The sequence below is a fragment of the Ranitomeya variabilis genome, chromosome 6 (genome assembly GCF_051348905.1).
Source record: "Ranitomeya variabilis isolate aRanVar5 chromosome 6, aRanVar5.hap1, whole genome shotgun sequence".
Classification (NCBI taxonomy): Eukaryota; Metazoa; Chordata; class Amphibia; order Anura; family Dendrobatidae; genus Ranitomeya; species Ranitomeya variabilis.
In genome coordinates, this window is record NC_135237.1 from 571,328,287 (window position 1) to 571,354,943 (window position 26,657).

At 48.3% G+C, this 26,657-nt stretch overlaps 1 protein-coding gene across 2 annotated transcripts in view; it reads left to right on the plus strand.

The window, feature by feature from the left end:
• Nucleotides 1-1,514: 1,514 nt before the first annotated feature.
• LOC143783126 (uncharacterized) overlaps nt 1,515-26,657 on the plus strand; it is a 48,512-nt gene continuing 23,369 nt past the window's right edge. Inside the window, exons 1-2 of one of the 2 annotated variants that reach the window (XM_077271415.1) lie at nt 1,515-1,596; nt 18,447-18,525. In XM_077271415.1, the coding sequence (XP_077127530.1) occupies nt 1,517-1,596; nt 18,447-18,525 (159 nt within the window). In that variant the 5' untranslated portion in view covers nt 1,515-1,516. Of the gene's footprint in view, nt 1,597-4,296; nt 4,347-18,446; nt 18,526-26,657 lie in introns of those variants that run through there. The other variant, XM_077271416.1, reaches the window with a different exon arrangement.

Below are 26,657 nucleotides of genomic sequence, written 5' to 3' on the forward strand. Positions count from 1 at the left end.
TGCTGTATTACATTCTATGGGAGCTGTGCTGCATTACATTCTATGGGGGGCTGTGCTGTATTACATTCTATGGGGGCTGTGCTGCGTTACATTCTATGGGGGCTGTGCTGCGTTACATTCTATGGGGGCTGTGCTGCGTTACATTCTATGGAGGTTGCGTTGTGTTACATTTTATGGGGGCTGTGCTGCATTACATTCTATGGGGGTTGCGTTGTGTTACATTCTATGGGGGCTGTGCTGCATTACATTCTATGGGGGTTGTGTTGTATTATATTCTATGGGGGCTGTGCTCCATTAAATTCTATGGGGGCTGTGCTGTGTTACATTCTACGGGGGCTGTGCTGCATTACATTCTATGGGGGTTGTGTTGTATTATATTCTATGGGGGCTGTGCTCCATTAAATTCTATGGGGGCTGTGCTGCATTACATTCTATGGGGGTTGTGTTGTATTATATTCTATGGGGGCTGTGCTCCATTAAATTCTATGGGGGCTGTGCTGTGTTACATTCTATGGGGGCTGTGCTGCGTTACATTCTATGGAGGTTGCGTTGTGTTACATTCTACGGGGGCTGTGCTGCATTATATTGTATGGGGGCGGGCTGCATTACATTCTATGGTGGCTGCGCTGTATTACATTCTATGGGGGCTGCGCTGTGTTACATTCTATGGGGGCTGGCTGCATTACATTCTATGGGGGCTGTGCTGTATTACATTCTATGGGGGCTGGCTGCATTACATTCTATGGGGGCTGGCTGCATTACATTCTATGGGGGCTGCGCTGTTACATTCTATGGGGGCTGCGCTGTGTTACATTCTATGGGGGCTGCGCTGTGTTACATTCTATGGGGGCTGGCTGCATTACATTCTATGGGGGCTGTGCTGTATTACATTCTATGGGGGCTGTGCTGCATTACATTCTATGAGGGCTGTGCTGTATTACATTCTGTGGGGGCTGTGCTGTATTACATTCTATGGGGGCTGTGCTGCATTACATTCTATGGGGGCTGTGCTGCATTACATTCTATGGGGGCTGTGCTGTAATGCTGGATACAGCTGTAATTATATGTTATATAGTCGTGTTACACTCCCCTCACTTCTTGTAGCCTACAAGTGTACACAGATATTATACAAGTCACCATGTGACAGGTGGGCTGAAGTTTAATCCCAGTCCGGCCCTGGTGTGGGGGAGATCAGCGCCAGCCATCCCCACGTGTTTCATCAGGTAAGTAAAAAGTGAGAATGAAAATCACTGGGATATGTAGAAGCAGCAGAGCAAAGTGACACGTGCACTACAAGGCCCAGCATGTCCACCCTGTGAGATGGGATACGAGGACATTACAGGGAGGTTGCAGCACTACAACTCCCAGCATTCTCCGACACTACCACGCTCCATCACTTCTCCAGTCCTCACAGCACAAGCTCCTCCCCCTCAGGTCACATGGTCACCACAAAGGTCCTTCATCCACCGCTTACACTGTGCTCCGGGGAGCTCCGCCCCCTCACGTGACTGATCACATGGTGAAGACGTCATCACAGGTCCTTCATCCACATATAGATTCCCAGCCGGCGACAGGAGGAGACGGAGGAGGACGGAGGTGATTATCGCTGTGTATTACTCCTGTCAGGAGGAGGAGGACGGAGGTGATTATCGCTGTGTATTACTCCTGTCAGGAGGAGGACGGAGGTGATTATCGCTGTGTATTACTCCTGTCAGGAGGAGGAGGACGGAGGTGATTATCGCTGTGTATTACTCCTGTCAGGAGGAGGAGGATGGAGGTGATTATCGCTGTGTATTACTCCTGTCAGGAGGAGGACGGAGGTGATTATCACTGTGTATTACTCCTGTCAGGAGGAGGACGGAGGTGATTATCGCTGTGTATTACTCCTGTCAGGAGGAGGAGACGGAGGTGATTATCGCTGTGTATTACTCCTGTCAGGAGGAGACAGAGGTGATTATCGCTGTGTATTACTCCTGTCAGGAGGAGGACGGAGGTGATTATCACTGTGTATTACTCCTGTCAGGAGGAGGACGGAGGTGATTATCGCTGTGTATTACTCCTGTCAGGAGGAGGAGACGGAGGTGATTATCGCTGTGTATTACTCCTGTCAGGAGGAGGAGGACGGAGGTGATTATCGCTGTGTATTACTCCTGTCAGGAGGAGACGGAGGTGATTATCGCTGTGTATTACTCCTGTCAGGAGGAGGACGGAGGTGATTATCGCTGTGTATTACTCCTGTCAGGAGGAGGAGACGGAGGTGATTATCGCTGTGTATTACTCCTGTCAGGAGGAGACGGAGGTGATTATCGCTGTGTATTACTCCTGTCAGGAGGAGGACGGAGGTGATTATCGCTGTGTATTACTCCTGTCAGGAGGAGACGGAGGTGATTATCGCTGTGTATTACTCCTGTCAGGAGAAGGACGGAGGTGATTATCACTGCGTATTACTCCTGTCAGGAGGAGGACGGAGGTGATTATCGCTGTGTATTACTCCTGTCAGGAGGAGGACGGAGGTGATTATCGCTGTGTATTACTCCTGTCAGGAGGAGACGGAGGTGATTATCGCTGTGTATTACTCCTGTCAGGAGAAGGACGGAGGTGATTATCACTGCGTATTACTCCTGTCAGGAGGAGGACGGAGGTGATTATCGCTGTGTATTACTCCTGTCAGGAGGAGGACGGAGGTGATTATCGCTGTGTATTACTCCTGTCAGGAGGAGGACGGAGGTGATTATCGCTGTGTATTACTCCTGTCAGGAGGAGGAGACGGAGGTGATTATCGCTGTGTATTACTCCTGTCAGGAGGAGACGGAGGTGATTATCGCTGTGTATTACTCCTGTCAGGAGGAGACGGAGGTGATTATCGCTGTGTATTACTCCTGTCAGGAGAAGGACGGAGGTGATTATCACTGCGTATTACTCCTGTCAGGAGGAGGACGGAGGTGATTATCGCTGTGTATTACTCCTGTCAGGAGGAGGACGGAGGTGATTATCGCTGTGTATTACTCCTGTCAGGAGGAGACGGAGGTGATTATCGCTGTGTATTACTCCTGTCAGGAGGAGGAGGACGGAGGTGATTATCGCTGTGTATTACTCCTGTCAGGAGGAGGACGGAGGTGATTATCGCTGTGTATTACTCCTGTCAGGAGGAGGACGGAGGTGATTATCGCTGTGTATTACTCCTGTCAGGAGGAGACGGAGGTGATTATCGCTGTGTATTACTCCTGTCAGGAGGAGACGGAGGTGATTATCGCTGTGTATTACTCCTGTCAGGAGGAGGAGGACGGAGGTGATTATCGCTGTGTATTACTCCTGTCAGGAGGAGGAGGACGGAGGTGATTATCGCTGTGTATTACTCCTGTCAGGAGGAGGAGGACGGAGGTGATTATCGCTGTGTATTACTCCTGTCAGGAGGAGGACGGAGGTGATTATCGCTGTGTATTACTCCTGTCAGGAGGAGGAGGACGGAGGTGATTATCGCTGTGTATTACTCCTGTCAGGAGGAGGACGGAGGTGATTATCGCTGTGTATTACTCCTGTCAGGAGGAGGAGGACGGAGGTGATTATCGCTGTGTATTACTCCTGTCAGGAGGAGACGGAGGTGATTATCGCTGTGTATTACTCCTGTCAGGAGGAGGAGGACGGAGGTGATTATCGCTGTGTATTACTCCTGTCAGGAGGAGGAGGACGGAGGTGATTATCGCTGTGTATTACTCCTGTCAGGAGGAGGAGGACGGAGGTGATTATCGCTGTGTATTACTCCTGTCAGGAGGAGGAGACGGAGGTGATTATCGCTGTGTATTACTCCTGTCAGGATGAGGACGGAGGTGATTATCGCTGTGTATTACTCCTGTCAGGAGGAGGACGGAGGTGATTATCGCTGTGTATTACTCCTGTCAGGAGGAGACGGAGGTGATTATCGCTGTGTATTACTCCTGTCAGGAGGAGGACGGAGGTGATTATCGCTGTGTATTACTCCTGTCAGGAGGAGGACGGAGGTGATTATCGCTGTGTATTACTCCTGTCAGGAGGAGGAGGACGGAGGTGATTATCGCTGTGTATTACTCCTGTCAGGAGGAGACGGAGGTGATTATCGCTGTGTATTACTCCTGTCAGGAGGAGACGGAGGTGATTATCACTGTGTATTACTCCTGTCAGGAGGAGACGGAGGTGATTATCGCTGTGTATTACTCCTGTCAGGAGGAGACGGAGGTGATTATCGCTGTGTATTACTCCTGTCAGGAGGAGGAGGACGGAGGTGATTATCGCTGTGTATTACTCCTGTCAGGAGGAGGAGACGGAGGTGATTATCGCTGTGTATTACTCCTGTCAGGATGAGGACGGAGGTGATTATCGCTGTGTATTACTCCTGTCAGGAGGAGGACGGAGGTGATTATCGCTGTGTATTACTCCTGTCAGGAGGAGACGGAGGTGATTATCGCTGTGTATTACTCCTGTCAGGAGGAGGAGGACGGAGGTGATTATCGCTGTGTATTACTCCTGTCAGGAGGAGGACGGAGGTGATTATCGCTGTGTATTACTCCTGTCAGGAGGAGGACGGAGGTGATTATCGCTGTGTATTACTCCTGTCAGGAGGAGGAGGACGGAGGTGATTATCGCTGTGTATTACTCCTGTCAGGAGGAGGACGGAGGTGATTATCGCTGTGTATTACTCCTGTCAGGAGGAGGAGGACGGAGGTGATTATCGCTGTGTATTACTCCTGTCAGGAGGAGGAGGTCGGAGGTGATTATCGCTGTGTATTACTCCTGTCAGGAGGAGGACGGAGGTGATTATCGCTGTGTATTACTCCTGTCAGGAGGAGGAGACGGAGGTGATTATCGCTGTGTATTACTCCTGTCAGGAGGAGGACGGAGGTGATTATCGCTGTGTATTACTCCTGTCAGGAGGAGGAGGACGGAGGTGATTATCGCTGTGTATTACTCCTGTCAGGAGGAGGAGACGGAGGTGATTATCGCTGTGTATTACTCCTGTCAGGATGAGGACGGAAGTGATTATCGCTGTGTATTACTCCTGTCAGGAGGAGGACGGAGGTGATTATCGCTGTGTATTACTCCTGTCAGGAGGAGGAGGACGGAGGTGATTATCGCTGTGTATTACTCCTGTCAGGAGGAGGACGGAGGTGATTATCGCTGTGTATTACTCCTGTCAGGAGGAGACGGAGGTGATTATCGCTGTGTATTACTCCTGTCAGGAGGAGGAGGACGGAGGTGATTATCGCTGTGTATTACTCCTGTCAGGAGGAGGACGGAGGTGATTATCGCTGTGTATTACTCCTGTCAGGAGGAGGACGGAGGTGATTATCGCTGTGTATTACTCCTGTCAGGAGGAGGAGGACGGAGGTGATTATCGCTGTGTATTACTCCTGTCAGGAGGAGGACGGAGGTGATTATCGCTGTGTATTACTCCTGTCAGGAGGAGGAGGACGGAGGTGATTATCGCTGTGTATTACTCCTGTCAGGAGGAGGAGGTCGGAGGTGATTATCGCTGTGTATTACTCCTGTCAGGAGGAGGACGGAGGTGATTATCGCTGTGTATTACTCCTGTCAGGAGGAGGAGACGGAGGTGATTATCGCTGTGTATTACTCCTGTCAGGAGGAGGACGGAGGTGATTATCGCTGTGTATTACTCCTGTCAGGAGGAGGAGGACGGAGGTGATTATCGCTGTGTATTACTCCTGTCAGGAGGAGGAGACGGAGGTGATTATCGCTGTGTATTACTCCTGTCAGGATGAGGACGGAAGTGATTATCGCTGTGTATTACTCCTGTCAGGAGGAGGACGGAGGTGATTATCGCTGTGTATTACTCCTGTCAGGAGGAGACGGAGGTGATTATCGCTGTGTATTACTCCTGTCAGGAGGAGGAGGACGGAGGTGATTATCGCTGTGTATTACTCCTGTCAGGAGGAGGACGGAGGTGATTATCGCTGTGTATTACTCCTGTCAGGAGGAGACGGAGGTGATTATCGCTGTGTATTACTCCTGTCAGGAGGAGGAGGACGGAGGTGATTATCGCTGTGTATTACTCCTGTCAGGAGGAGGACGGAGGTGATTATCGCTGTGTATTACTCCTGTCAGGAGGAGGAGGACGGAGGTGATTATCGCTGTGTATTACTCCTGTCAGGAGGAGGAGGACGGAGGTGATTATCGCTGTGTATTACTCCTGTCAGGAGGAGGACGGAGGTGATTATCGCTGTGTATTACTCCTGTCAGGAGGAGGACGGAGGAGATTATCGCTGTGTATTACTCCTGTCAGGAGGAGACGGAGGTGATTATCGCTGTTTATTACTCCTGTCAGGAGGAGGACGGAGGTGATTATCGCTGTGTATTACTCCTGTCAGGAGGAGGAGGACGGAGGTGATTATCGCTGTGTATTACTCCTGTCAGGAGGAGGAGGACGGAGGTGATTATCGCTGTGTATTACTCCTGTCAGGAGGAGGAGGAGGAGGACGGAGGTGATTATCGCTGTGTATTACTCCTGTCAGGAGGAGGAGGACGGAGGTGATTATCGCTGTGTATTACTCCTGTCAGGAGGAGGACGGAGGTGATTATTGCTGTGTATTGCTCCTGTCAGGAGGAGGACGGAGGTGATTACCGCTGTGTATTACTCCTGTCAGGAGGAGGACGGAGGTGATTACCGCTGTGTATTACTCCTGTCAGGAGGAGGACGGAGGTGATTATCGCTGTGTATTACTCCTGTCAGGAGGAGACGGAGGTGATTATCGCTGTGTATTACTCCTGTCAGGAGGAGGAGGACGGAGGTGATTATCGCTGTGTATTACTCCTGTCAGGAGGAGGAGGACGGAGGTGATTATCGCTGTGTATTACTCCTGTCAGGAGGAGGAGGACGGAGGTGATTATCGCTGTGTATTACTCCTGTCAGGAGGAGGAGGACGGAGGTGATTATCACTGTGTATTACTCCTGTCAGGAGGAGGAGGACGGAGGTGATTATCGCTGTGTATTACTCCTGTCAGGAGGAGGAGGACGGAGGTGATTATCGCTGTGTATTACTCCTGTCAGGAGAAGGACGGAGGTGATTATCACTGTGTATTACTCCTGTCAGGAGGAGGACGGAGGTGATTATCGCTGTGTATTACTCCTGTCAGGAGGAGGACGGAGGTGATTATCGCTGTGTATTACTCCTGTCAGGAGGAGGACGGAGGTGATTATCGCTGTGTATTACTCCTGTCAGGAGGAGGACGGAGGTGATTATCGCTGTGTATTACTCCTGTCAGGAGGAGGACGGAGGTGATTATCACTGTGTATTACTCCTGTCAGGAGGAGGACGGAGGTGATTATCGCTGTGTATTACTCCTGTCAGGAGGAGGAGGACGGAGGTGATTATCGCTGTGTATTACTCCTGTCAGGAGGAGGACGGAGGTGATTATCGCTGTGTATTACTCCTGTCAGGAGGAGGAGGACGGAGGTGATTATCGCTGTGTATTACTCCTGTCAGGAGGAGGACGGAGGTGATTATCACTGTGTATTACTCCTGTCAGGAGGAGGAGGACGGAGGTGATTATCGCTGTGTATTACTCCTGTAAGGAGGAGGAGGACGGAGGTGATTATCGCTGTGTATTACTCCTGTCAGGAGGAGGACGGAGGTGATTATCGCTGTGTATTACTCCTGTCAGGAGGAGGACGGAGGTGATTATCGCTGTGTATTACTCCTGTCAGGAGGAGGACGGAGGTGATTATCGCTGTGTATTACTCCTGTCAGGAGGAGGAGGACGGAGGTGATTATCGCTGTGTATTACTCCTGTCAGGAGGAGGACGGAGGTGATTATCACTGTGTATTACTCCTGTCAGGAGGAGGACGGAGGTGATTATCGCTGTGTATTACTCCTGTCAGGAGGAGGAGACGGAGGTGATTATCGCTGTGTATTGCTCCTGTCAGGAGGAGGACGGAGGTGATTATCGCTGTGTATTCCTCCTGTCAGGAGGAGGAGGACGGAGCTGATTATCGCTGTGTATTACTCCTGTCAGGAGGAGGAGGACGGAGGTGATTATCACTGTGTATTACTCCTGTCAGGAGGAGGAGGACGGAGGTGATTATCGCTGTGTATTAATCCTGTCAGGAGGAGGACGGAGGTGATTATCGCTGTGTATTACTCCTGTCAGGAGGAGACGGAGGTGATTATCGCTGTGTATTACTCCTGTCAGGAGGAGGAGGACGGAGGTGATTATCGCTGTGTATTACTCCTGTCAGGAGGAGGAGGACGGAGGTGATTATCACTGTGTATTACTCCTGTCAGGAGGAGGAGGACGGAGGTGATTATCGCTGTGTATTACTCCTGTCAGGAGGAGGAGGACGGAGGTGATTATCGCTGTGTATTACTCCTGTCAGGAGGAGACGGAGGTGATTATCGCTGTGTATTACTCCTGTCAGGAGGAGGACGGAGGTGATTATCGCTGTGTATTACTCCTGTCAGGAGGAGGACGGAGGTGATTATCGCTGTGTATTACTCCTGTCAGGAGGAGGACGGAGGTGATTATCGCTGTGTATTACTCCTGTCAGGAGGAGGACGGAGGTGATTATTGCTGTGTATTACTCCTGTCAGGAGGAGGACGGAGGTGATTATCGCTGTGTATTACTCCTGTCAGGAGGAGGAGGACGGAGGTGATTATCGCTGTGTATTACTCCTGTCAGGAGGAGGACGGAGGTGATTATCGCTGTGTATTACTCCTGTCAGGAGAAGGACGGAGGTGATTATCGCTGTGTATTACTCCTGTTAGGAGGAGACGGAGGTGATTATCGCTGTGTATTACTCCTGTCAGGAGAAGGAGGACGGAGGTGGTTATCACTGTGTATTACTCCTGTCAGGAGAAGGACGGAGGTGATTATCACTGTGTATTACTCCTGTCAGGAGGAGACGGAGGTGGTTATCGCTGTGTATTACTCCTGTCAGGAGGAGACGGAGGTGATTATCGCTGTGTATTACTCCTGTCAGGAGGAGGAGGACGGAGGTGATTATCGCTGTGTATTACTCCTGTCAGGAGGACGGAGGTGATTATCGCTGTGTATTACTCCTGTCAGGAGGAGGACGGAGGTGATTATCGCTGTGTATTACTCCTGTCAGGAGAAGGACGGAGGTGATTATCGCTGTGTATTACTCCTGTCAGGAGGACGGAGGTGATTATCTCTGTGTATTACTCCTGTCAGGAGGAGACGGAGGTGATTATCGCTGTGTATTACTCCTGTCAGGAGAAGGAGGAAGGAGGTGATTATCTCTGTGTATTACTCCTGTCAGGAGGAGGAGGACGGAGGTGATTATCTCTGTGTATTACTCCTGTCAGGAGGACGGAGGTGATTATTGCTGTGTATTACTCCTGTCAGGAGGAGGACGGAGGTGATTATCGCTGTGTATTACTCCTGTCAGGAGAAGGACGGAGGTGATTATCGCTGTGTATTACTCCTGTCAGGAGAAGGACGGAGGTGATTATCACTGTGTATTACTCCTGTCAGGAGGAGACGGAGGTGATTATCGCTGTGTATTACTCCTGTCAGGAGGAGACGGAGGTGATTATCGCTGTGTATTACTCCTGTCAGGAGGAGGACGGAGGTGATTATCGCTGTGTATTACTCCTGTCAGGAGGAGACGGAGGTGGTTATCGCTGTGTATTACTCCAGTCAGGAGGAGACGGAGGTGATTATCGCTGTGTATTACTCCTGTCAGGAGGAGGAGGACGGAGGTGATTATCGCTGTGTATTACTCCTGTCAGGAGGAGGAGGACGGAGGTGATTATCGCTGTGTATTACTCCTGTCAGGAGGAGACGGAGGTGATTATCGCTGTGTATTACTCCTGTCAGGAGGAGGAGGACGGAGGTGATTATCGCTGTGTATTGCTCCTGTCAGGAGGAGGAGGACGGAGGTGATTATCGCTGTGTATTACTCCTGTCAGGAGGAGGACGGAGGTGATTATCTCTGTGTATTACTCCTGTCAGGAGGAGGACGGAGGTGATTATCGCTGTGTATTACTCCTGTCAGGAGGAGGACGGAGGTGATTATCGCTGTGTATTACTCCTGTCAGGAGGAGACGGAGGTGATTATCGCTGTGTATTGCTCCTGTCAGGAGGAGGACGGAGGTGATTATCGCTGTGTATTACTCCTGTCAGGAGGAGACAGAGGTGATTATCGCTGTGTATTACTCCTGTCAGGAGGAGGACGGAGGTGATTATCGCTGTGTATTACTCCTGTCAGGAGGAGGACGGAGGTGATTATCGCTGTGTATTCCTCCTGTCAGGAGGAGACGGAGGTGATTATCGCTGTGTATTACTCCTGTCAGGAGGAGACGGAGGTGATTATCGCTGTGTATTACTCCTGTCAGGAGGAGACGGAGGTGATTATCACTGCGTATTACTCCTGTCAGGAGAAGGAGGACGGAGGTGATTATCGCTGTGTATTACTCCTGTCAGGAGAAGGAGGACGGAGGTGATTATCGCTGTGTATTACTCCTGTCAGGAGGAGACGGAGGTGATTATCGCTGTGTATTACTCCTGTCAGGAGAAGGATGGAGTTGATTATCGCTGTGTATTACTCCTGTCAGGAGGAGACGGAGGTGATTATCGCTGTGTATTACTCCTGTCAGCAGGAGGACGGAGGTGATTATCGCTGTGTATTACTCCTGTCAGGAGGAGGACGGAGGTGATTATCGCTGTGTATTACTCCTGTCAGGAGGAGGACGGAGGTGATTATCGCTGTGTATTACTCCTGTCAGGAGGAGGACGGAGGTGATTATCGCTGTGTATTACTCCTGTCAGGAGGAGGAGGACGGAGGTGATTATCGCTGTGTATTACTCCTGTCATGAGGAGGACGGAGGTGATTATCACTGTGTATTACTACTGTCAGGAGGAGGACGGAGGTGATTATTGCTGTGTATTACTCCTGTCAGGAGGAGGACGGAGGTGATTATCGCTGTGTATTACTCCTGTCAGGAGGAGGATGGAGGTGATTATCGCTGTGTATTACTCCTGTCAGGAGGAGGAGGAGGACGGAGGTGATTATCGCTGTGTATTACTCCTGTCAGGAGGAGGACGGAGGTGATTATTGCTGTGTATTACTCCTGTCAGGTGGAGGAGGACGGACGTGATTATCACTGTGTATTACTCCTGTCAGGAGGAGGACGGAGGTGATTATCGCTGTGTATTACTCCTGTCAGGAGGACGGAGGTGATTATTGCTGTGTATTACTCCTGTCAGGAGGAGGAGGATGGAGGTGATTATCGCTGTGTATTACTCCTGTCAGGAGGAGGAGGACGGAGGTGATTATCGCTGTGTATTACTCCTGTCAGGAGGAGACGGAGGTGATTATCGCTGTGTATTACTCCTGTCAGGAGGAGGACGGAGGTGATTATCTCTGTGTATTACTCCTGTCAGGAGGAGGAGTACGGAGGTGATTATCGCTGTGTATTACTCTTGTCAGGAGGAGACGGAGGTGATTATCGCTGTGTATTACCTTTGTCAGGAGGACGGAGGTGATTATCGCTGTGTATTACTCCTGTCAGGAGGAGGACGGAGGTGATTATCGCTGTGTATTACTCCTGTCAGGAGAAGGACGGAGGTGATTATCGCTGTGTATTACTCCTGTCAGGAGGAGGAGGACGGAGGTGATTATTGCTGTGTATTGCTCCTGTCAGGAGGAGGACGGAGGTGATTATCGCTGTGTATTACTCCTGTCAGGAGGAGGAGGACGGAGGTGATTATCGCTGTGTATTACTCCTGTCAGGAGGAGACGGAGGTGATTATCGCTGTGTATTACTCCTGTCAGGAGGAGGACGGAGGTGATTATCGCTGTGTATTACTCCTGTCAGGAGGAGGAGGACGGAGGTGATTATTGCTGTGTATTACTCCTGTCAGGAGGAGACGGAGGTGATTATCGCTGTGTATTACTCCTGTCAGGAGGAGGACGGAGGAGATTATCGCTGTGTATTACTTCTGTCAGGAGGAGACGGAGGTGATTATCGCTGTGTATTACTCTTGTCAGGAGGAGGACGGAGGTGATTATCGCTGTGTATTACTCCTGTCAGGAGGAGGACGGAGGTGATTATCGCTGTGTATTACTCCTGTCAGGAGGAGGAGGAGACGGAGGTGATTATCGCTGTGTATTACTCCTGTCAGGAGGAGGAGGACGGAGGTGATTATCGCTGTGTATTACTCCTGTCAGGAGAAGGACGGAGGTGATTATCGCTGTATATTACTCCTGTCATGAGGAGACGGAGGTGATTATCGCTGTGTATTACTCCTGTCAGGAGAAGGACGGAGGTGATTATCGCTGTGTATTACTCCTGTCATGAGGAGACGGAGGTGATTATCGCTGTGTATTGCTCCTGTCAGGAGGAGGACGGAGGTGATTATCGCTGTGTATTACTCCTGTCAGGAGGAGGACGGAGGTGATTATCGCTGTGTATTACTCCTGTCAGGAGGAGGACGGAGGTGATTATCGCTGTGTATTACTCCTGTCAGGAGGAGGACGGAGGTGATTATCGCTGTGTATTACTCCTGTCAGGAGGAGGACGGAGGTGATTATCGCTGTGTATTACTCCTGTCAGGAGGAGACGGAGGTGATTATCGCTGTGTATTACTCCTGTCAGGAGGAGACGGAGATGATTATCGCTGTGTATTACTCCTGTCAGGAGAAGGACGGAGGTGATTATCGCTGTGTATTACTCCTGTCAGGAGGAGGACGGAGGTGATTATCGCTGTGTATTACTCCTGTCAGGAGGAGGAGACGGAGTTGATTATCGCTGTGTATTACTCCTGTCAGGAGGAGACGGAGGTGATTATCTCTGTGTATTACTCCTGTCAGGAGAAGGACGGAGGTGATTATCGCTGTGTATTACTCCTGTCAGGAGGAGGAGGACGGAGGTGATTATCGCTGTGTATTACTCCTGTCAGGAGGAGGACGGAGGTGATTATCGCTGTGTATTACTCCTGTCAGGAGGAGGACGGAGGTGATTATCTCTGTGTATTACTCCTGTCAGGAGGAGACGGAGGTGATTATCGCTGTGTATTACTCCTGTCAGGAGGAGACGGAGGTGATTATCGCTGTGTATTACTCCTGTCAGGAGGAGGACGGAGGTGATTATCACTGTGTATTACTCCTGTCAGGAGGAGGACGGAGGTGATTATCGCTGTGTATTACTCCTGTCAGGAGGAGGACGGAGGTGATTATCACTGTGTATTACTCCTGTCAGGAGGAGGACGGAGGTGATTATCGCTGTGTATTACTCATAGTAACATAGTAAGGCCGAAAAAAGCCATTTGTCCATCCAGTTCAGCCTATATTCCTATATTCCATCATAATAAATCCCCAGATCTACGTCCTTCTACAGAACCTAATAATTGTATGATACAATATTGTTCTGCTCCAGGAAGACATCCAGGCCTCTCTTGAACCCCTTGACTGAGTTCGCCATCACCACCTCCTCAGGCAAGCAATTCCAGATTCTCACTGCCCTAACAGTAAAGAATCCTCTTCTATGTTGGTGGTAAAACCTTCTCTCCTCCAGACGCAAAGAATGCCCCCTTGTGCCCGTCACCTTCCTTGGTATAAACAGATCCTCAGCGAGATATTTGTATTGTCCCCTTATATACTTATACATGGTTATTAGATCGCCCCTCAGTCGTCTTTTTTCTAGACTAAATAATCCTAATTTCGCTTATCTATCTGGGTATTGTAGTTCTCCCATCCCCTTTATTTATTTTGTTGCCCTCCTTTGTACTCTCTCTAGTTCCATTATATCCTTCCTGAGTACCGGTGCCCAAAACTGGACACAGTACTCCATGTGCGGTCTAACTAGGGATTTGTACAGAGGCAGTATAATGCTCTCATCATGTGTATCCAGACCTCTTTTAATGCACCCCATGATCCTGTTTGCCTTGGCAGCTGCTGCCTGGCACTGGCTGCTCCAGGTAAGTTTATCATTAACTAGGATCTCCAAGTCCTTCTCCCTGTCAGATTTACCCAGTGGTTTCCCGTTCAGTGTGTAATGGTGATATTGATTCCTTCTTCCCATGTGTATGACTCCTGACTCCTGTCAGGAGGAGGACGGAGGTGATTATCGCTGTGTATTACTCCTGTCAGGAGGAGGACGGAGGTGATTATCGCTGTGTATTACTCCTGTCAGGAGGAGGACGGAGGTGATTATCGCTGTGTATTACTCCTGTCAGGAGGAGGACGGAGGTGATTATCGCTGTGTATTACTCCTGTCAGGAGGACGGAGGTGATTATTGCTGTGTATTACTCCTGTCAGGAGGAGGACGGAGGTGATTATCGCTGTGTATTACTCCTGTCAGGAGGAGGACGGAGGTGATTATCGCTGTGTATTGCTCCTGTCAGGAGGAGGAGGACGGAGGTGATTATTGCTGTGTATTACTCCTGTCAGGAGGAGGACGGAGGTGATTATCGCTGTGTATTACTCCTGTCAGGAGGAGGAGGACGGAGGTGATTATCGCTGTGTATTACTCCTGTCAGGAGGAGGACGGAGGTGATTATCGCTGTGTATTACTCCTGTCAGGAGGAGGACGGAGGTGATTATCGCTGTGTATTACTCCTGTCAGGAGGAGGACGGAGGTGATTATCGCTGTGTATTACTCCTGTCAGGAGGACGGAGGTGATTATCGCTGTGTATTACTCCTGTCAGGAGGAGGACAGAGGTGATTATCGCTGTGTATTACTCCTGTCAGGAGGAGGAGACGGAGGTGATTATCGCTGTGTATTACTCCTGTAAGGAGGAGGACGGAGGTGATTATCTCTGTGTATTACTCCTGTCAGGAGGAGGACGGAGGTGATTATCGCTGTGTATTACTCCTGTCAGGAGGAGGACGGAGGTGATTATCGCTGTGTATTACTCCTGTCAGGAGGAGGACGGAGGTGATTATCGCTGTGTATTACTCCTGTCAGGAGGAGGACGGAGGTGATTATCGCTGTGTATTACTCCTGTCAGGAGGACGGAGGTGATTATCGCTGTGTATTACTCCTGTCAGGAGGACGGAGGTGATTATCGCTGTGTATTACTCCTGTCAGGAGGAGGACGGAGGTGATTATCGCTGTGTATTACTCCTGTCAGGAGGAGGACGGAGGTGATTATCGCTGTGTATTACTCCTGTCAGGAGGAGGACTGAGGTGATTATCGCTGTGTATTACTCCTGTCAGGAGGAGGAGACGGAGGTGATTATCGCTGTGTATTACTCCTGTAAGGAGGAGGACGGAGGTGATTATCTCTGTGTATTACTCCTGTCAGGAGGAGGACGGAGGTGATTATCGCTGTGTATTACTCCTGTCAGGAGGAGGACGGAGGTGATTATCGCTGTGTATTACTCCTGTCAGGAGGAGGACGGAGGTGATTATCGCTGTGTATTACTCCTGTCAGGAGGAGGACGGAGGTGATTATCGCTGTGTATTACTCCTGTCAGGAGGAGGACGGAGGTGATTATCGCTGTGTATTGCTCCTGTCAGGAGGAGGAGGACGGAGGTGATTATTGCTGTGTATTACTCCTGTCAGGAGGAGGACGGAGGTGATTATCGCTGTGTATTACTCCTGTCAGGAGGAGGAGGACGGAGGTGATTATCGCTGTGTATTACTCCTGTCAGGAGGAGGACGGAGGTGATTATCGCTGTGTATTACTCCTGTCAGGAGGAGGACGGAGGTGATTATCGCTGTGTATTACTCCTGTCAGGAGGAGGACGGAGGTGATTATCGCTGTGTATTACTCCTGTCAGGAGGACGGAGGTGATTATCGCTGTGTATTACTCCTGTCAGGAGGAGGAGGACGGAGGTGATTATCGCTGTGTATTACTCCTGTCAGGAGGAGACGGAGGTGATTATCGCTGTGTATTACTCCTGTCAGGAGGAGACGGAGGTGATTATCGCTGTGTATTACTCCTGTCAGGAGGAGGACGGAGGTGATTATCGCTGTGTATTACTCCTGTCAGGAGGAGACGGAGGTGATTATCGCTGTGTATTACTCCTGTCAGGAGGAGGACGGAGGTGATTATCGCTGTGTATTACTCCTGTCAGGAGGAGACGGAGGTGATTATCGCTGTGTATTACTCCTGTCAGGAGGAGGACGGAGGTGATTATCGCTGTGTATTACTCCTGTCAGGAGGAGGACGGAGGTGATTATCGCTGTGTATTACTCCTGTCAGGAGGAGGAGGACGGAGGTGATTATCGCTGTGTATTACTCCTGTCAGGAGGAGGACGGAGGTGATTATCGCTGTGTATTACTCCTGTCAGGAGGAGGACGGAGGTGATTATCGCTGTGTATTACTCCTGTCAGGAGGAGGACGGAGGTGATTATCGCTGTGTATTACTCCTGTCAGGAGGACGGAGGTGATTATCGCTGTGTATTATTCCTGTCAGGAGGAGGACGGAGGTGATTATCTACAGTATTGTCATTAAGAGCTGCCCGGTATTTAAAGTTCCTGATAAATATAGATCTAGTTGGGATGGTGGAGAGGTTTGCTTCGTATTGTAGGCAATCACACAGCGTTCTGCTGTTAACATATGTAAAAGCAGTCTAATGGATCTCTTGGATATGGATTCGGGGAAAATATTTGATAGAAAGCGCTAAGGACTTAATGGGAGATCAACTCCAAAAACTTGCATGGTGAGGAGTTGGACTTGGTCTATCACCCAGAATGGCTGAATCAGTGGGCAGTCCCAAATAATGTGAAATATAGAACCTCTAGACAGGATGCAGCGCCAGCAAAAGCAAGGAATAGATGTGTCCACTGTATGTAAAAATTCAGGCACATGGTACTAGAGATGGAGGATTTTGTACTGATTTTCTTTGTATGAAATGCAGTCTTTGCTGCTCTGGTCCAAACATTTCTCCATTTTTCCACAGTCTGGTCCTCCTAACTTTAATATTCAGCAAATGCAAAGGAGACAGCTGGGGACTGATTTTAGTAGACTGATGGTCAAGGATATTGGCCCCTTCCCAGCATAATAAGACCAGCTCATGACTGTCTGCTTTCCCTTGGCTGCTTATGAAAATAGGGGGACCGCATGACATTTTTAAAAATGTATTTATTAACAAGTACAGTAAACACACACAAGGCACTGCGCCACTCCTTCCCTTGGACCTCCGCCTCTTGGTTCAAGATTATTATTTTTATTCTGTGTTTTATGTATTTTAAGTCACGTTTGTTTGCATGGCAATTGTCCTCCTCTTACCCCATTTTGCTTCCTCTTGCAGTCCACTAGCTTTTACCATGACCATTTTAGTTTGGGTCTCCATTGACCTATATGGAGTTTGGGGTCAATTTCTGGTGCAAAAAAACAAAACTTTTGTCCATCTGTGTGGGTGGTGGAGGACCAATGCGTGAGACCAAAGGATGAAGCAAGTGCCAAGAGTTTGGAGGCTGCCGACTGGTGGGTGTCAATGGAGATGTTGAAATCGGCCATGATGATGGTGGGCAGCACAGTGGCTCAGTGGGTAGCAGTGCAGCACTGGAGTCCTGGGTTTAAGTTCCACCATGGACAACATTGCAAGGAGTTTGTATGTTCTTCCTCTGTTTGCGTGGGGACAGTGCCAATAATGTCTGTAAAGCGAGGTAGAGTTATTGGCACTATATAAGTGAGTAAAATAAATTAATAAACTGAAGTAGCCAGGTGGGGAAGTTGTCAATAAAGGGGGTGGCAGGGCCTGGGACAGGAGGTGGTAGAAGGAGGAGAGGTGGCAGAATGGAGAGTACCAGCATGTGACTCAAATATGAGTGTCTGAGCAAAGGGTCTGAATACTTATGACCAGGTGATATTTCAGTTTTTCTTTTTTAATAAATTTGCAAAAATTTCTATATTTCTGTTTTTTTTTTCAGTCAAGATGGGGTGCAGAGTGTACATTAATGAGGAAAAATGAACTTTTTGGAATTTACCAAATGGCTGCAATGAAACACTGTATCTCTGGAATAGGTGATCACTTGCCGATCGTTCTGTTTTCCACTGCTGGAACCGATACCGAGCTGCATGCTCTACCACCGCCCCATTGATAATGTATTGGGCTGTCAGTCATTGTGCTCTGCTTCTTTGGGCATCACCGTAGTGAATGAGTGAAGCGGCAGACAGGTGTTTGACTTGTAACCGGGATAAAGGTTCCCTGATCTGCCAAGTGGTGCGAGTCCCAGCGATCAGCAAGTCAACAGAACTCCTGCTGGTAGATGTAAACTTGTCTATGAGTAAAATACAAGTTTTGTGGCTAGAAATTAAGTAGAGACAATATGACCTGCTTTCTGGGAATTTTCCTCTAACCTTGTGGTAAAGGCTGAGAACCTGTTTCTCTCAATGCTCAGTGATGGCAGGTCTCCATCTCACTCATGACCTGGTCCGCTGAGTGATCAGGAGCCTCTTTTTTTTTAGCACTTTTGTGTCTGCAGGACTAGATCCCTCTTACTACCTGTAGTTTTTTCATGCTTTTCAAATAGGATGGACGAGGACGGGAGTGGAATTAGCAAAAGATTATTAAGCTTCACCCTGGAGATCATATACCTGCTGACCGGAGAGGTAAACAATCCTAAATTTCTATCATCTTTATTGCATTGTTAAAATATAATCATCACTCAGAAAGCCTTTCAGAATAATTGAAAAACCTACTTCTAGCTATTATATGAATTTTATTTTACAGTTATCACTGGTTTTCTCCTCTCTGGGCTCTATTGCTAACTGGTAATTGTCCTGAGGCCCAGCTCCAAAGATGGTGGAGATGATCCACTATCGTGTCCTGTACTGAGCACAGACAGAAAAGATCTCGCTTGATTCCTCTCTCTCGACCACTGTCCCTTAACCTCGCCTTCTCGTCCCCTCGCCTTCTCGTCCCCTCGCCCCGAGGACAGAGGCAATGTCTTATTGCTAAACATTTGAGTAGTTTGTTATCGCTATTAGACTGTGACTATAACAGACACGTCCTTCACATTTAGAGTAAAAAGGATTTATACACCGACATAGAAGGGGATTCTTCACTGTAAGATCCGTGAGCTCTCAACCGGAGTAAGCGGTCATGATGAATTTAGTTCAGTAGGGTCCTGGATGTCTTTGCTGGGTGCAGTAATATTACAAGTTCCGGTTCCTAGATTACTGCAGACCTGTTATAGATTTACAGTGTGGAAAAAAGTGTGTAGTCAGCCACCAATTGTGCAAGTCTCCCACTTACAAAGATGAGAGAGACCTGCAATTGACATCATGGGTAGAACACAACTATGATCGTCAAAATGAGAAAACAAATCCAGAAAATCACCTGGTCTGATTTGGAAGATTTATTTTGCAAATTGTGGAAAATAAGTATTTGGTCTGTTGTGAAATTGGATTCTGGGCTCCCCCGGTGGCCACTTGTGGAATTTAACTTGTGTGCATCATCCCCTCTGTTCACCTGCTCCTTTCAGGATGTGGGAGTCGCTATATAACCTTGCTCCTCTGTCAGTTTCTTGCCGGTCAACAATGTAATCAGAAGCCTTTCTTTGCATGTTCCTGCTACTAGACAACTCCCAGCTAAGTTGGACTTTTGTCCTTGTGTGTTTTTGCATTTTGTTCCTGTTCACAGCTGCTGTTTCGTTACTGTGTCTGGAAAGCTCTTGTGAGCGGAAATTGCCACTCTGGTGTTATGAGTTAATGCTAGAGTCTTAAAGTAATTTCTGGATGGTGTTTTGATAGGGTTTTCTGCTGACCATGAAAGTGCCCTTTCTGTCTTCATGCTATCTAGTAAGCGGACCTCGATTTTGCTAAACCTATTTTCATACTACGTTTGTCATTTCATCTTAAATCACCGCCAATATATGTGGGGGCCTCTGTCTGCCTTTTGGGAAAATTTCTCTAGAGGTGAGCCAGGACTGTCTTTTCCTCTGCAAGGATTAGGTAGTTCTCCGGCTGGCGCTGGGCATCTAGGGATAAAAAAACGTAGGCATGCTACCCGGCCACTTCTAGTTGTGCGGCAGGTTTAGTTCATGGTCAGTATAGTTTCCATCTTCCAAGAGCTAGTTCTCATATATGCTGGGCTATGTTCTCTCGCCATTGAGAATCATGACAGTTTGACCGGCCAAAAAAAGGGTTAAATTACTGGCTGAGAAAGGAGAGAAAAAAGAAGTCTGCTACAATTTTTATTTTTTTTTTTCCCTCTAGTTCTGAGTGTGCTCTTAATTGAATCACTTGCTAGTCTGCCTATACTGCAGCCTTCCTCTCTTCCTCTCCTTCTAATCCTTGAATGGCTCTGTGTTCACCTGTTTCAAATGGATCTTCAGAGTGTAGCTACAGGTTTGAATAATCTCGCCACAAAGGTACAAAATTTGCAAGATTTTGTTGTTCATGCACCTATGTCTGAGCCTAGAATTCCTTTGCCTGAATTCTTCTCGGGGAATAGATCTCACTTTCAAAATTTTAAAAATAATTGCAAATTGTTTTTGTCCCTGAAGTCTCGCTCTGCCGGAGACCCTGCACAGCAGGTCAGGATTGTAATTTCCTTGCTCCGGGGCGACCCTCAAGACTGGGCTTTTGCATTGGCACCAGGGGATCCTGCGTTGCTCAATGTGGATGCGTTTTTTCTGGCCTTGGGGTTGCTTTATGAGGAACCTCATTTAGAGCTTCAGGCGGAAAAGGCCTTGATGTCCTTGTCTCAGGGGCAAGATGAAGCTGAAATATACTGCCAAAAATTCCGCAAATGGTCTGTGCTTACTCAGTGGAATGAGTGCGCCCTGGCGGCGATTTTCAGAGAAGGTCTCTCTGATGCCATTAAGGATGTTATGGTGGGGTTCCCTGTGCCTGCGAGTCTGAATGAGTCCATGACGATGGCTATTCAGATCGATAGGCGTCTGCGGGAGCGCAAACCTGTGCACCATTTGGCGGTGTCTACTGAGAAAACGCCAGAAAATATGCAATGTGATAGAATTCTGTCCAGAAGCGAGCGGCAGAATTTTAGACGAAAAAATGGGTTGTGCTTCTATTGTGGTGATTCAACTCATGTTATATCAGCATGCTTTAAGCGTACTAAGAAGCCTGACAAGTCTGTTTCAATTAGCACTTTACAGTCTAAGTTTATTCTATCTGTGACCCTGATTTGTTCTTTGTCATCTATTACCGCGGACGCCTATGTCGACTGGCGCTGCTTTGAGTCTTATGGATTGGTCCTTTGCCAAACGCTGTGGGTATGATTTGGAGCCATTGGAGGCTCCGATACCTCTGAAAGGGATTGACTCCACCCCATTGGCTAGTAATAAACCACAATACTGGACACAAGTGACTATGCGTGTTAATCCGGATCAACAGGAGGTTATTCGCTTTCTGGTGCTGTATAATCTACATGATGTTTTGGTGCTGGGATTGCCATGGCTGCAATCTCATAACCCAGTCCTCGACTGGAGAGCTATGTCTGTGTTAAGCTGGGGATGTAAAGGAACTCATGGGGACGTACCTTTGGTTTCCATTTCATCATCTATTCCCTCTGAGATTCCTGAATTCTTGTCTGACTTTCGTGACGTTTTTGAAGAACCCAAGGTTGGTTCACTACCTCCGCACCGGGAGTGCGATTGTGCCATAGACTTGATCCCGGGTAGTAAATACCCTAAGGGTCGTTTATTTAATCTGTCTGTGCCTGAACACGCTGCTATGCGAGAATATATAAAGGAGTCCTTGGAAAAGGGACATATTCGTCCTTCGTCATCTCCCTTAGGAGCCGGTTTTTTCTTTGTGTCTAAGAAAGACGGCTCTTTGAGGCCGTGTATTGATTATCGACTTTTGAATAAAATCACGGTTAAATATCAATATCCGTTACCACTGCTTACTGATTTGTTTGCTCGTATAAAGGGGGCCAAGTGGTTCTCTAAGATTGATCTCCGTGGGGCGTATAATTTGGTGCGAATCAAGCAGGGGGATGAGTGGAAAACCGCATTTAATACGCCCGAGGGCCATTTTGAGTATTTGGTGATGCCTTTTGGTCTTTCAAATGCCCCTTCAGTCTTCCAGTCCTTTATGCATGACATTTTCCGCGATTATTTGGATAAATTTATGATTGTGTATCTGGATGATATTCTGATTTTTTCGGATGACTGGGACTCTCATGTCCAGCAGGTCAGGAGGGTTTTTCAGGTTTTGCGGTCTAATTCCTTGTGTGTGAAGGGTTCTAAGTGTGTTTTTGGGGTTCAGAAGATTTCCTTCTTGGGATACATTTTTTCCCCCTCTTCCATCGAGATGGATCCTGTCAAGGTTCAGGCTATTTGTGATTGGACGCAACCCTCTTCTCTTAAGAGTCTTCAGAAATTTTTGGGCTTTGCTAACTTTTATCGTCGATTTATTGCTGGTTTTTCTGATGTTGTAAAACCATTGACTGATTTGACTAAGAAGGGTGCTGATGTTGCTGATTGGTCCCCTGATGCTGTGGAGGCCTTTCGGGAGCTCAAGCGCCGCTTTTCTTCCGCCCCAGTGTTGCGTCAGCCTGATGTTGCTCTTCCTTTTCAGGTTGAGGTCGACGCTTCTGAAATCGGAGCTGGGGCGGTGTTGTCGCAGAGAAGTTCCGACTGCTCCGTGATGAGACCTTGTGCTTTTTTTTCCCGTAAATTTTCGCCCGCCGAGCGGAATTATGATATTGGGAATCGGGAGCTTTTGGCCATGAAGTGGGCTTTTGAGGAGTGGCGTCACTGGCTTGAGGGGGCCAGACATCAGGTGGTGGTATTGACTGACCACAAAAATTTAATTTACCTTGAGTCTGCCAGGCGCCTGAATCCTAGACAAGCGCGCTGGTCGTTGTTTTTCTCTCGGTTTAATTTTGTGGTGTCTTACCTACCGGGTTCTAAGAATGTTAAGGCGGATGCCCTTTCTAGGAGTTTTGAGCCTGACTCCCCTGGTGATTCTGAGCCCACAGGTATCCTTAAAGATGGAGTGATATTGTCTGCCGTTTCTCCAGACCTGCGGCGGGCCTTGCAGGAGTTTCAGGCGGATAGACCTGATCGTTGCCCACCTGGTAGACTGTTTGTTCCTGATGATTGGACCAGTAGAGTCATCTCTGAGGTTCATTCTTCTGCATTGGCAGGTCATCCTGGAATCTTTGGTACCAGGGATTTGGTGGCAAGGTCCTTCTGGTGGCCTTCCCTGTCACGAGATGTGCGAGGCTTTGTGCAGTCTTGTGACGTTTGTGCTCGGGCCAAGCCTTGTTGTTCTCGGGCTAGTGGATTGTTGTTACCCTTGCCTATCCCGAAGAGGCCTTGGACGCACATCTCGATGGATTTTATTTCGGATCTGCCTGTTTCTCAGAAGATGTCTGTCATCTGGGTGGTGTGTGACCGTTTCTCTAAGATGGTCCATCTGGTTCCCTTGCCTAAGTTGCCTTCTTCTTCCGAGTTGGTTCCTCTGTTTTTTCAAAATGTTGTTCGTTTGCATGGTATTCCGGAGAATATCGTTTCTGACAGAGGGACCCAATTCGTGTCTAGATTTTGGCGGGCATTCTGTGCTAGGATGGGCATAGATTTGTCTTTTTCGTCTGCTTTCCATCCTCAGACTAATGGCCAGACCGAGCGGACTAATCAGACCTTGGAGACATATTTGAGGTGTTTTGTGTCTGCGGATCAGGATGATTGGGTTGCTTTTTTGCCTTTGGCGGAGTTCGCCCTCAATAATCGGGCCAGCTCTGCCACCTTGGTGTCCCCGTTTTTCTGTAATTCGGGGTTTCATCCTCGATTTTCCTCCGGTCAAGTGGAATCTTCGGATTGTCCTGGAGTGGATGCTGTGGTGGAGAGGTTGCATCAGATTTGGGGGCAGGTGGTGGACAATTTGAAGTTGTCCCAGGAGAAGACTCAGCTTTTTGCCAACCGCCGTCGTCGTGTTGGTCCTCGGCTTTGTGTTGGGGACTTGGTGTGGTTGTCTTCTCGTTTTGTCCCTATGAGGGTTTCTTCTCCTAAGTTTAAGCCTCGGTTCATCGGCCCGTACAAGATATTGGAGATTCTTAACCCTGTGTCCTTCCGTTTGGACCTCCCTGCATCCTTTTCGATTCATAATGTTTTTCATCGGTCATTGTTGCGCAGGTATGAGGTACCAGCTGTGCCTTCCGTTGAGCCTCCTGCTCCGGTGTTGGTTGAGGGTGAGTTGGAATACGTTGTGGAAAAGATCTTGGACTCTCATGTTTCCAGACGGAAACTCCAGTATCTGGTCAAATGGAAGGGATACGGTCAGGAGGATAATTCTTGGGTCACTGCCTCTGATGTTCATGCCTCCGATCTTGTCCGTGCCTTTCATAGGGCTCATCCTGATCGCCCTGGTGGTTCTGGTGAGGGTTCGGTGCCCCCTCCTTGAGGGGGGGGGTACTGTTGTGAAATTGGATTCTGGGCTCCCCCGGTGGCCACTTGTGGAATTTAACTTGTGTGCATCATCCCCTCTGTTCACCTGCTCCTATCAGGATGTGGGAGTCGCTATATAACCTTGCTCCTCTGTCAGTTTCTTGCCGGTCAACAATGTAATCAGTAGCCTTTCTGTGCATGTTCCTGCTACTAGACAACTCCCAGCTAAGTTGGACTTTTGTCCTTGTGTGTTTTTGCATTTTGTTCCTGTTCACAGCTGCTGTTTCGTTACTGTGTCTGGAAAGCTCTTGTGAGCGGAAATTGCCACTCTGGTGTTATGAGTTAATGCTAGAGTCTTAAAGTAATTTCTGGATGGTGTTTTGATAGGGTTTTCTGCTGACCATGAAAGTGCCCTTTCTGTCTTCATGCTATCTAGTAAGCGGACCTCGATTTTGCTAAACCTATTTTCATACTACGTTTGTCATTTCATCTTAAATCACCGCCAATATATGTGGGGGCCTCTGTCTGCCTTTTGGGAAAATTTCTCTAGAGGTGAGCCAGGACTGTCTTTTCCTCTGCAAGGATTAGGTAGTTCTCCGGCTGGCGCTGGGCATCTAGGGATAAAAAAACGTAGGCATGCTACCCGGCCACTTCTAGTTGTGCGGCAGGTTTAGTTCATGGTCAGTATAGTTTCCATCTTCCAAGAGCTAGTTCTCATATATGCTGGGCTATGTTCTCTCGCCATTGAGAATCATGACATTGGTCTTTAACAAAAGTTCATCTCAATATTTTGTTATATATCCTTTGTTGGCAGTGACAGAGGTGAAACGTTTTCTGCAAGTCTTCACAAGGTTGCCACACACTGTTGTTGGTATGTTGGCCCATTCCTCCATGCAGATCTCCTCTAGAGCAGTGATGTTTTGGGCCTGTCGCTGGGCAACACGGACTTTCAACTCCCTCCAAAGGTTTTCTCTGGGGTTGAGATCTGGAGACTGGCTAGGCCACTCCAGGACCTTCATATGCTTCTTATGAAGCCACTCCTTCATTGCCCTGGTGCTGTGCTTGGGATCATTATCATGCTGAAAGACCCATCCACATTTCATCTTCAATGCCCTTGCTGATGGAAGGATGTTTGCACTCAAAATCTCATGATACATGGCCCCATTCATTCTTTCATGTACACAGATCAGTCGTTCTGGTCCCTTTGCAGAGAAACAGCCCCAAAGCATAATGTTGCCACCCCCATGCTTCACAGTAGGTATGGTGTTCTTTGGATTCAACTGAGCATTCTGTCTCCTCCCAAACACGACTAGTTTTGTTTCTACCAAACAGGTCTACTTTGGTTTCATCAGACCATAGGACATTCTCCAATACCCTTCTGGATAATCCAAATGCTCTCTAGCAAACTTCAGACGGGCCCGGACATGTATTGGCTTAAGCAGGGGGACACGTCTGGCACTGCAGGATCTGAGTCCCTGGTGGCGTAGTGTGTTACTGATGGTAGCCTTTGTTACAGTGGTCCCAGCTCTATGCAGGTCATTCACTAGATCCCCCCCGTGTGGTTCTGGGATTTTTGCTCACCGTTCTTGTGATCATTTTGACCCCACGGGTGAGATCTTGCGTTGAGCCCCAGATCAAGGGAGATTATCAGTGGTCTTGTATGTCTTCCATTTTCTAATTATTGCTCCCACTGTTGATTTCTTCACTCCAAGCTGGTTGGCTATTGCAGATTCAGTCTTCCCAGCCTGGTGCAGGGCTACAATTTTGTTTCTGGTGTCCTTTGTCAGCTCTTTGGTCTTCACCATAGTGGAGTTTGGAGTCAGACTGTTTGAGGGTGTGCACAGGTGTCTTTTTATACTGATAACAAGTTTAAACAGGTGCCATTACTACAGGTAATGAGTGGAGGAAAGAGGAGACTCTTAAAGAAGAAGTTACAGGTCTGTGAGAGCCAGAAATCTTGCATGTTTTAGGTGACCAAATACTTATTTTCCCACTATATTTTGCTAAATAAATCTTGACAAATCAGACAAGGTGATTTTCTGGATTTGTTTTCTCATTGTGACTCTCATAGTTGTGGTCTACCTATGATGTCGCTTACAGGCCTCTCTCATCTTTATAAGTGGGAGAACTTGCACAATTGGTCACTGACGATATACTTTTTTTCACCCACTGTAGATTTTTAATGCGAGTTGTTTTACCCAATGAAGATCAGATGATTGGGGGAAATATGACTAACGAGATTGGTCTGTAGGAGGGTCCGGACCATTTCACGATGCCAGTAAGGATAGTGGAGGAATCTCCAGACCTAGGTTGACAATTAATGTGGGAAATTTGGGTGAAAGGAGGAAGAATATAATCCTCTAGAAGTTTCATGTGATATTATAT